Source organism: Myxine glutinosa, chromosome 14, assembly GCF_964187855.1.
Source record: "Myxine glutinosa chromosome 14, kmMyxGlut1.1, whole genome shotgun sequence".
In the NCBI taxonomy this organism is placed as follows: Eukaryota; Metazoa; Chordata; class Myxini; order Myxiniformes; family Myxinidae; genus Myxine; species Myxine glutinosa.
Window position 1 is genome coordinate 61,795,122 of NC_136274.1, and position 12,318 is coordinate 61,807,439.

Genomic DNA, 12,318 nt, shown 5'->3' on the forward strand with positions numbered 1-12,318 from the left:
CCAAGTTTTGTCTGGCTCCGTCCATAACTTTTTGAGATATCCTGCTCACAGACTGACAGACAAACAAACAGGGGTGAAAACCAACCTCTGTCCACCTTCGGTAAAGGCAGCACAGAATTAACAGAGATACGTTCCTGATCACATTACGGTGCCCCTCACTCAAGTAGAACCCAAGCACAGATACAACTTTTTAAATCATTAATTTCACTAAAAACAAAAGAAAAATCTGCTGCACAAAGCTTATGTAACAATTAAATAAATAAAACAAGAAAGGTGTTGTGCAAGGCATGATACTTGCAAAATCTACCCCTCCCCTCAAAATAAAAGTTGCTATGGCTACATCAACGTGTCCATTTCATTACGATTAAAATTAATGACCTTAATCAATTGTCAAGTCAATCGGATGAAAATTGATTATTTTTTCAAATTGAACTTTGACCTTTGACCTTTTGACCTAAAAATGGCTGCTTTCCCAATTCAGTGATACACTATGCAATCGCTCTGTAATACTCAGTGTAATCAGATGAAAACTGACGATATTTCAGATGAAAATTGATGATTTTAGAAGTGTGACCTTAAGTTGACCTTTGGACCTCAAAAATAGTCGTTTTCCCAATTCAATGATGCACTATGTAATTGCTGTTTAATTTTCAAGTTAGCAGAATGAAAATTGGTGATATTTCTGAAGAAAATTGATTTTAGAAGTTTGACCTTAAATTGACCTTTGACCTCAAAGATAGTTGGTTTTCCAATTCAGTGAGGGACTATGCAGTTGCTCTTTAATTTTCAAGTTAATCGGATGAAAATGGACGACGTTTCAGATGAAAATGCTTTTTGAAGTTTGACCTTGAATTGACCTTTGACCTTTTGACTTCAAAAATAGTTGCTTTCCCAATTCAGTGACTCAATATGCAAATCCTGTTCAGCTTTCAAGTCCATCGGATGAAAAATGACAATTCTAGAAATTTGACGTCAAGATGACCTTTGACCTCAAAATCAATAGTTCGGATGATGGATTCGGATGATGGAATCTCCTGCAATGAAGCTAACTCCGAGGGCCTTTCACTCACTCAGCGCAGGCAGGTTGGTGGTCTTTCTGTCTTCTACCGACTCCTCTACTGCCCAGCTCCCCCAGCTCTGTATGTGCTCTGTCCCCCAAATGTTCCTCCAGGTCGCACAATATCTGCCAGCATCCCTCTTATGGTGAAACTGCCAAAATCAAGACTCTCGGCTCACGTTCACTCCTTCATGCCTCTTTACTCCCGCCTCTGGAACAAACTCCTTCACTCTCTTCAATCCCACTCCTCCCTGCAGGTCTTTAAAACAGCTGTTCACCACCATCTCTTATCTTTCCCCTTCCAAAACATTGATCGTTTCTACCCCCGTTAATTCACCCCAGATCCACTTTTCTGAAATACCGACTTCTTTCCTGGAAGTCCTAGCAGTCTATGTGTTTTTTTTTTTTTTAACCTCTCCCACCCCCCACCCCCTTCCCATGCCTCTTCCCCCCAAGCCTTCCCTCTCCCTCCCGCAAGCCCTCTCCCTCCCGCAAATCTCCCGATGTGCCTGCTCTCAAATGTTGTACTTGTGTGCTTCCCTCTCTCTCCCCATCTTTTCTACCGCTCCCTTTATAATGTGTTATGTGTCCATTTGCTTGTTTTGTCATTAATGTTAGCTCTTACACGATCCTCGATCTTGTATGCAAAAAAAATTGTCTTCTCAGTTGTGACTGCCTCTACAACTTGGTAAAGTTTCATGACAATTGGTTTATAATTGTGACCTGTAGGAGATCGACAGACAGACAGAATAACGCACAAGAATGACAAATACTTAAAAAATCTTCGATTTTATAAGCAACAAACAGACAGAATGACGAGGTCAATCGACCAATATACTAGAAAAATCTTCGATTTTGCAAGCAACGATATAAACAAGAAACATGTCGTGGAGAGCACAATACTTGGGAGATCCCTAACAAAAGTTGTTGACGTTTGGCCGATGTTAACCTCAAAAATAATTGGTGGTCATCTGATGTGCAAATCCCCTTCAAATTTCAAGTCAATCGGATGAAAATTGAGGATTTTAGAAATTTCATAAAGTTGTTGACCTTTGGCCTATGTTGAACTTTTGGCCTTTTGACCACAAAATCAATAGGTTTGTCCTTATGGCCAACTCTACCATTTTCTGAAGTTTCGTGAAGATCGGTTTAAAATTGTGACCTGTAGGCGATTGACGAACAGACAGAATAACGCACAAGACCAAATTCGATTTTTGCAAGTAATAAAAAAAAAACCTCATTATTAAGTGGCTTGGTAACATTCCAGGTAGAATCATAATCTGGTTGCTGCCATTCTGTTTACCTTGGACAGGCACCTGGTGACCACCTGGCCATCGAAATGGTGAAGGTTAAGCACACGCAAACTTTTACAATTCTCAAGTACATTCATTCACGACACAGGAGGTTTATGGCTAATTTCTACCACGTGGACATTTTGTACATTCGGATGATGGAAGGGAAAAGCCGCGAAACCTTGGGTGACATTTACAAGTGGCACCCGACATCTGACCATTCAAAACTTTGGGAGATCCGCTTTAACCCTTTCAGAGAAAACAAACATGGCTAACATTTACAGCTTCAAGCATTCGTCTTGCAAGACGGCAATGCTGTGCCTCTCCGAGCCAGCAGCGTCGTCCCAAAATACACGGGTAAATCAAGAACCCGAGCGTGGCACGAGCCCCTGAAAAGGGGAAGCAGGCCAAGGATGCAGGCCGGGAGAAAGAGGAACCCACTCACCGTACTGTTCCGTCTTCGCCAGCGCTCCAAAACATGTGAGGGACTGTCGTGGCCGTGGCGATGCGTTTCACTCGATTCGTGTGCTTGTCAAAGATGTGCAGGATCTCCTTGACGGAGATGTCGTGCACATGGACCTTGTAATCCGCGGCGCCCGTGATGAGGAGACGGTCACCCGAGTGCGGCAAAAACTGCGGGAGAGAGATGCAAATTAAGCAAACGTCTCGACCTTCCAAAGCGTGCACACCTCGGCCGGTTGACTTGCGCCGCATCACCTTCACGGAAAAGATATTGGCCGTATGTCCCGTGTGCATTTGCAAGCGCCGGGTGTGCCGCAGCGCATCCCAGAGGATGACGTGTTGATCATCAGAGCCCGATGCCAGCAACCTGCAGCGAAGGAATAACACATCTGTCATTAGGGAAACGGTTACCGACACGTGCACAATAACCCAACCTTACAAGTGACACTCCCACCAAGTATCTGGCTACTTTTTCCCAACACGTTCATTTGGAATATGCATCCGTGAAAAGTATTCTCAACATATTGTCCAGATCGGAAACGGCAATAGATTTCCCTCATTACTCGAACTGTTTCATAAAGGAAGAAAAGAAAATAAATAAAACTATTTCTCTCTTATAGAAAGTCGTTTGACTCCACATGTTTGAGTCCATGACGAGGAGCATGTTAAACATTCTCCTGTGAACGGTGCGATCACTCACTCTCCTTTCTCGTTCCATTCCAAGCAGTTCACACAACCCGTGTGGCCCTGCAAAGGACAAACCACAAGCATGAGGGACATCAACAATCTGATGAAATATAAGAAATTAGCAAGAAAAACTAATGAGTTCAAACAATTTCTTTGTGTACAAGGTCGAGGCTCGTGGTGGAAGAGATAGATCATAATGTAATGGGACAAAATGGAAAGGGGGAAACGCCAACAGCAGAGTAGAAGTGATCAAGGGGAGGGGGAGAAGGGCCCACAAGGGTAATGATGGATTAAGGGGGGCGCATGGGCAGTCGCCCGGGGTCCAAGCGATGAGGGGACCTATGCAGGGACCCGGATTATCATTGTAATTAACAATTATTGTAATCGTGTCAGCCATTATTGTGCTCACCTGGCCAACAAAAGAAAGAAAGAAGCACAATTGGTGGTTTAGCGATCTCCCTATTTGGCACTTTAATAACGTATTCTGGCATCTTTATCAGTCTTGATCATTACGAAAATGTTTGCAAATAAAGGGCATCGTCCCTCACCCCTAGACTCCAACCCCACTCAATAATAGATCGTTGAAGAATAGATCTCAGTCCATCCTTGACAAACTGAGCAAACTGGATTCAGCTCTCCTTTGTTATTTAGAACACAGTCTTGGAAGCCTTTCACCAGATCAGGCTCTCACTTAAAGAGATCAGCTTAAATGGGGATGTGGTGGTGTCCTCCCTGGAGTCTCTTGTCGATTTTGCCAAGACCTGGCAGACGGAGTTTGAGGACTTTGAAGACCGATGGATTAAACCGTGTGGTCATAAAGAGGACAATTCAGCCCAGTGGCACGTCCTGATGTGCAATCGCCACTTTGACGATGGAGATGTCAAAGACACTGTGGTGTCACACAAGGAGAAATTCAAGACGGATTTTTGTTACTTGTCATCATTGATCAGCTAATCAGTGCTTCGAAGCAATGTCTTCAAGCATAAAAGGAAATAAACTACAAGTTTGGATTCCTGTCCAAGCTAGCCTCTCTCGACTCGTGAGATCAAGCAAGCCGCAGGAAATCTTGCCCGCCCCTATTCCAAGGATGGAAAGTTAATTAATCCTGTTTTATAGATACTGGTGGCATCTTCAGAGCTGCAAACCTCAAACAAACAAATGAAACAAGAATATGTCATGCAGAGCACAATACTTGCAAAATCCACCCCTTCCCCCAAAAAAGGTTGCCATTGATCCAGCAAATTGTCCATTTCATCAAGATTAAAATTAACGATCTTGATCAAAGCTCGGGTAATGGGATGAAAAGTAACGATTTTTCTGATGAAAATTGATGATTTTAGAAGTTTGACCTTGAGTTGACCTTTCATCTTTTGACCTCAAAAATAGTTGGTTTCCCTATTTCGTGACTCAATGTGCAAATGCTGTTAAATTTTCAAGTCAATCGAATGAAAATTGATGATTTTTCAGATGAAAATGTGATTTTGGATGTTTGACCTTTGACCTTTTGACCTCAAAAAGATGGTTTCCCAATTTAGTGACAATATATAAATGCTGTTAAATTTTCAAGTCAATCGGATGAAAAATGGCAATTTTTGAATTTTGACCTCCAGATGTCCTTTGACCTCAAAATCAAAAGGATTCTCAATTGTGACGACCTCCACAGCTTGGTGAAGTTTCATGACGACCGGTTTAGAATTGTGACCTGTAAACGAGTGACAGACAAACAGACAAAGGAAAAAATCACTCAGAGCGACACTTTGCAAAAGAGAACAAAGTAGACTGGCACTCAGTAGAGCATCCTTTTTTTACCTCAAAAATAATTGGTGGTTGAATTCTGTGACCTGATATGCAAATAGTCTTCAAATTTTAAGTTAATCGGATGAAAATTGTCAATTTTAGAAATTTGGCCTATGTTGACATTGTGACCTATGTTGATCTCAAAAATAGTTGGTGGTTGAATTCAGTTCAGCGATATGAAAAACCTATTCAAATTTCAAGTCAATCGGATGAAAATTGAGGATTTTAGCAATTTGAAGAAAAGCGGTTGACCTTTTGACCTAAAAAATAAATAGAATTTTGTCGGATCACGAAATCTACCTTTTGGTGAAGTTTTGTGAAGATCCGTTTAAAATTGTGACCTATAGGATTAGGCAAGTATAAGTGAGCGGATAGACAAACACACAAACTGGAACACACACACACACACACACTTTTTTTTTACCAAGTAACTATCAGAGAGACAGAGAAAGACAAAATGACAAATGCAACGAATATACTTGAAAAATAATCGATTTTGTAAGTAATAATCAGAACTGAGAAAGTATAAATTCCTCCAACCCCATCATCCCCCAAACATTTCTTCACATTAAAATAGCTCTTCGGATATATATATATATATATATATATATATATATATATATATATATATATATATATATATATATATCTGTCGACGATCGTATCGAATCACAGTGGTGAGGGTGAGCGGTCCTTCTCAAAACCAAAACGTATCAAAGATTAGGTTCGGAAACGAATGGGACAAGATCGACTTAATAGCCTTACAATCATGAGTATTGCCAGTGAAGTACGAGAAGACTTGAGGTCTCAAAATCATGGACGATTTTAGTCGACGTGAATCTCAGAAAAGACCGATGTAATGCTATACAGGTAGTGGTTTGTGTGGAGAAACTGCCTGCACCTTGGATTGTAAATGACAAATGATCGTCTCATCTTAAATTGTTGTCATTGATTTAGTTTTAAAATGTAACGAGATTTTCATTAAATTGTTCTTGTTTTTTTTGTTTTTGTTTTTATACAGTTTCTTCTTTTTTTCTTTTTCTTTTTAAATAACAAAACATTAAAAGAACAGCCTCATAGTATCAATAAGATCATATCCTGAGATCTACACCTGACCGGACTATGACCTTATGCATACTTAACATAGTGCACTGTGGCCTAGCTCACCGATGTCTATTACTACGTGATGGGAAGGGAAGTAGGAGGGCCCATGGTTGGGTTACCACCCAGGACCCAGGGGGCTTATCCATCCCTGGTTGAGGTGAACATGCTGCACGCAAGATGAATGAAACAATAAGAGGAGGAAGGGAAAGAGGGGATGAAACAAAAATAAATAAATAAACAAGAAATATGTCGTGCATAGCAAATACTTGTGAAATCCCTAAAATAAGTTGTTGGCCTATGATGACCTCAAAAATAATTGGTGGTTGAATTCAGTGACCATATATGCAAATCCTCAGAAAATTTCAAGTTGATCAGATGAAAATCGAGGATTTTAGAAATTTGGCCTATGTTGACCTTTTGGCCGAAGTTGACCTGTTGGCCCATGTAGACCTATTGACCTTTTGAACCCAAAAACAATACGATTCTTGCTTATGACCAACACTACCGATTGGTGAAGTTTGGTGAAGATCGGTTGCAAATTGTGACCTGTCGGCGACTGACATACAGGCAAACAGATAGAATAACGCACAAGACCAACCAATATACTTGAAAACTAGAACAATGCGACTGTCGCCAATATGCCTCCGCACAGTCCCACAATGGGTAGATGCCATCACTCTACATATTATGTATGGGTAGGGGATCACGTTTGTGAAGTTTTGTGTTGATCGGATAAGGTTAGTTTTTCTATCCAAGATGGCTGCCAAACCACGTGACCTACGACATCATCATTTCAAACTATGCGCAACAGCGCTGTTAGGTATTTGTAAAATTTCGCATCGATAGGGTGAGCGGTTTCAGAGATAATTATTTAATATTTCCCTTCAATACAATACGGCTGCCAAACCATGTGACCAATGACGTCATAAATTTAATATTTCAATACAAATGGGTCATAGATCATGTGCATGCAATTTCAGATTTTTAGGATAAGGAATTCGATTAAAGATTTTTGGCTAGTATTCCACTTCACCTATGATGTCATCATCATCATGCTTTTGTTCCCCATTGGGAGTACTTGACAATGTGCCAAGTTTCAAATTTTTCCACCCAGTGGTTTCCGAGAAATAATTTTTTCATTATTTGCTTTTAATCCAAGATGGCTGCCATACGTGACCTATGACGTCACGATTATCATAAAAACATTCTGCATGGGCGTTACTCCTACCCTGAAAGTTTCGTTTCAATCGGACATATGGTTGCTGAGAAAAACGAGGTTTAGCCCGTACGGACGGACGGACGGACGTACGACCCGAAAACCTAATGCCTTCGGCGACTTCGTCGGCGGAGGCATTAAAATGTTCGATTTTCGCAAGTAATAAAGAAAAGGAACGAACCAGCAGACAACTAAAACAAAAGAGGTGAGGGAGAGGGGGGGAAAATAAATCACAACAACTTGGAAAAGAGGAATGTTTCTTTGGGAATTGGGTCATTTGGAGTAGAAGAGATCATGGGTATGGATGGGGGGATCATAGGTATGAAGATGACCTTAAAAAGAAAAGTTGGGGAAATCAGAGCCTTACAGATCAGAAAAATGAATGAAAAATGAAATGAGAAGTTGTGAAAAATGAATAAAGACGTACCTGCAGTTCTGACTCCAAACCGAGCCTTTTAATCAAAGCCTCCGTGACGTGTTGCCTCCTCTGAAATCCCAGCACGGCTTTTTCCTTCAAAATGCATTATAGTCATTAGGACTCAAACAACTTTCATCGTTTTACATGAAGCCGGAACGACAAGTTTGACAACTCCTTCGGCCCTCTGCCGGTTTTGAGCGAACAAACTTTTAACCAGACCTAGTGGTGTAATGGTTAGAGTATTTGCTCGGAGCCCGAGAGGTATGTGGTTTCAACATCTCGCATATTTTTTTAATGGTATGCGCTGCTTGCTTGGTTGACGCTCAGCATTAAACGAGAGAGCACAGACGAACAACAATGAGTTGGCAACCATTGTGCAGGCTTTGGTGGGCCTAATGGCCTCCTGTATTGACGTTCCTTGGAAGGGAACTCATTCAAATATTGGCATGTAGACACAGGTGGTGGGTAAGGGGGGAATGTACCCCAAGGGGAGAAAGGGTGGGGGAGAGTGTTCACAATGAACATTCAAACTCAGTGAAAGAATGAAAGGTGTAACATACAACTGTAGAAAAATCTGTGTAGCAGGTGGATCAAACAACAAAGCATCAAAGAATGTCAAACAAGTGTTGAAAGCGAAAGGACAGAGAAAAGGCAAGGTTTTCAAGGAATGAAATTTGGGCTTGGCACCCTATTTTATAAGAACCTTCGTTTTGAGTGAAATAACATGGCAAAACATTTTATTCTACATATCCCTCATCCCGATCTCCTCTTACGTCATCCTGATCTCTCCTGCCAGTGCCAATGTCTTTTACTACGGGATGGGAAGGGGAGTAGGATGGCCCATGGTTGGGTTACTGCCCAGGACAGATTCTATATTCTATCATCAATCTGAACTGTAGAACACTACACGTATTTCAGGGAAGATTCATGTAAACAAAACAAAAATTGAAAATGTGTAAAAAGAAAGACATAGTAAAAGCATGTTCTAGACATAGTAAAAGTAAACAAGAGCCCTGTTAATAAAGGGCGTCCAAGATTGGCACTTTAGGTGATTGTACCAATAGAGATAAATCAGTAAGCTGGGACCAATGGTGTCAGAGATAATGAGTGACCGACTGGAGTTGCAACATTCAGTGTTGCACATGTAAGGAATTTCTCACACTGCTAGCAGATTTGGCGACATGCCCATTTCTTGCATTTAACCTTGACATGTCAAATGTGACGTTTCACATACAGGGCGGTACATCAATATGTCCCTCGGATGGACGTTAAACTGGGCATCCCATCTGCCAGCATTATAGTTGGTTGACATTAAAAATGCCACGGTGTGTTTTGTGAAAAGTAGGTGAGAGGCCATTCGAGTAGTCTGCGTCAGAGAGGCAATCCGAGTATCCTGCGTCAGAGCGGCATTCCGAGTATCCTGCGTCAGAGAGGCAATCCGTCCAGCATGGTAACCCTAGACAAGAAACTTCTTTGGCAGAACCAACTCTCTTTATATATTATAGAATATAGAGCATTGTGCATGATGATGGTGTGTGTTGAACCCCACTCATAGGCCAGAGCTGCATGCAGTCATGAACCAAAATCGAATCCGCTTGGTCTAGTCACCGACCCAACTCATCCACCAGGTTTTATCATAATAAGTCCATACCTTCTTGAAACAACATGTTTTATCGCTTTTGGCCCAATCTCTCAATGGTGAATCACAATATATATACATACATACATACACGAGGGCTAGTCAATAAGTAACCTTAAAGTGACGATATAAATTCAAGAATTTAATGTGTGTAGTTGTCGACGACATACAGTCACGTGAAAAAGTAAGTACACCCCATGTAAAGTTTTGACTTTTTCAACATATTTCAACATACAGCTATTTGATCTTCATTTCAACAATATTGACAGATAAAGGTGATATAATATAACAAATATCATGAAACATTTACATTTTGTAGTCCATTGTATAATTTAAATAAACATAAATGCAAATTTCGCACGTGGAAAAAGTAAGTACACCCCTACATTTATCACTACTTCAAATACCTAAAATTAGAATCAGGTGCACCAGATCAGGTGTAAATGATTAGAACATTGTTAGAGACGATCTTGGAAGAACCTATCTTATTTAAACCTCAGACATTTAGTTTGGTTTGCTCTTTGTTGTTGAAGTGTGCGGCGTCACCATGCCTAGATCAAAAGAGCTCTCTGAGGCCTTCAGAATGAAGGTTAGAGCTGCCTACGAGTGTAGGAAGGGATTTTAAAAGATCTCCAAACAATTTGAAATCAATCATTCGACCGTGCGGAAGATCATCTACAAGTGGAGAAGATGTCAAACAACTGCCAACTTGTTCAGGCCAGGCCACCCCAGCAAGTTCAGCCTGATAGCAGACTGCAAGATGCTGAAAGAAGTCTCTAAAAACCCCAGAATGTCATCACGGGACCTACAGGTAGCTCTTGCCACTGTTGATGTCAAAGTGCATGAGTCTACCATTAGAAAGAGGCTGCACAAATTTGATCTAATGGGAGGTGTGCCAGGAGGAAACCTTTGCTGTCCAGAAAGAACATCAGGGCAAGACTGAAGTTTGCCAATGAACACCTAGGCAAAGACCAGCACTTCTGGAACAATGTGCTCTGGACAGATGAGTCAAAGGTAGAACTATTTGGCCACAGTACCAGAAGACATGTTTGGCGAAAACCAAAGACAGCATTTGACCACAAGAACCTGATACCAACTGTAAAGCATGGTGGTGGAAATATAATGGTTTGGGGCAGCTTTGATGATCAGGGTCTGGGCAGCTCACCATCATAGAATCCACGATGAATTCTTCATTTTACCAGAGGGTGCTTGAGGATAATGTGAGGCCATCTGTCGGAGAGTTGAAGCTCAACCGAAGGTGGACCTTGCAACATGACAATGACCCTAAACATACCAGTAAACCCACCAAGGAATGGCTGAAAAGAAAGAAATGGAGGGTTCTGGAATGGCCAAGTCAAAGCCCGGATCTATATCCTATTGAGATGTTGTGGGGGGGATTTGAAACGAGCTGTGCATGCAAGAAACCCCTCAAACATCGCACAGCTGAAAGAATTCTGCATGGAGGAGTGGGCAAAAATTTCTCCCAGTCGATGTCAGAGACTGGTAGACAGTTATAAGAAACGCCTACTTGAGGTTGTTTCTGCCAAAGGGGGCAATACCACCTATTAGAGCCAAGCGTGTACTTACTTTTTCCACATGCGAAATTTGCATTTATGTTTATTTAAATGATACAATGGACTACAAAATGTAAATGTTTCATGATATTTGTTATATTATATCACCTTTATCTATCAATATTGTTGAAATGAAAATCAAATAGCTGGATGTTGAAATATGTTGAAAAAGTCAAAACTTTACATGGGGTGTACTTACTTTTTCACGTGACTGTACGTCATATACAGTCGTGGCTAAAACTTTTGACACCCTTGCACTTTTTTCAAATATTGCACCATTTCTTCCAGAAAATTGTTGAAATTTTTAAAATATTTTGGTATCTACATGTGTATTTCTTTGGTTTGCAGTGCAACAAAACAAAAAAAGCTGAAAAAATGACAAAATCGAAGCTTATTCCACACAGAAATCCTAAAATGGCCTGGACAATATTATTGGCACATTTCAGAAGTTGTTAGAAATAATTAGATTTCAAAAGCAGGTGATTCTCCTTTACTTTGGAATTGAACTTATCTGTGGTGAGTTGCAGGTGCCTGCAATATATAAAATTCACTCATTCAAACAGTTTGGACAGAGAAAAGGAGTCATTCTGCTGTTTTGTGTCACTGTGTGTACCACAATGAGCATAGAGAAAAGAAAGAAAACCAGAGAATTGTCGAAGGAGGTCAGACACACGATTGTAGCCAAGCATGGACAATCTCAAGGCTACAAGTCCATCTCCAGAAACCTTGATGTTCCTGTGTCCACCGAACGCAATGTTATCAGGAAGTTTAAGGCCCATGGCACTGTAGCCAACCTCACTGGACGTGGCCACAAGAGAAAACTTCATCGAAGATTGCAGCGAAGGATTGTTTGAATGGCGGAGAAAGCACCTCAATCAACTGCTAAACAGATTCAAGTTGACCTTCAGACACAAGCTATGACAGTTTAAACTTGCACAATCCATCACAAACTCAATGAAAGGGGGTTCTATGGTAGGAGACCCAGGAGGACCCCACTGCGAAGAAAGTCCGACTGTAGTTTGCCAAAACACACCTGAAGAAGCCAAAATCCTTCTGGGAGAATATCATGTGG

At 41.0% G+C, this 12,318-nt stretch overlaps 1 protein-coding gene across 2 annotated transcripts in view; it reads right to left on the reverse strand.

Annotated features, from left to right (window-relative positions):
• WDTC1 (WD and tetratricopeptide repeats 1) overlaps nt 1-12,318 on the reverse strand; it is a 57,063-nt gene that overhangs the window by 12,128 nt on the left and 32,617 nt on the right. For both annotated transcript variants that reach the window (XM_068135975.2, XM_068135976.2), the window contains exons 3-6: nt 8,043-8,126; nt 3,512-3,558; nt 3,067-3,178; nt 2,795-2,982 (exon numbers count right to left, since the gene is read on the reverse strand). In XM_068135975.2, the coding sequence (XP_067992076.1) occupies nt 2,795-2,982; nt 3,067-3,178; nt 3,512-3,558; nt 8,043-8,126 (431 nt within the window). The remainder of the gene's footprint in view (nt 1-2,794; nt 2,983-3,066; nt 3,179-3,511; nt 3,559-8,042; nt 8,127-12,318) is intronic.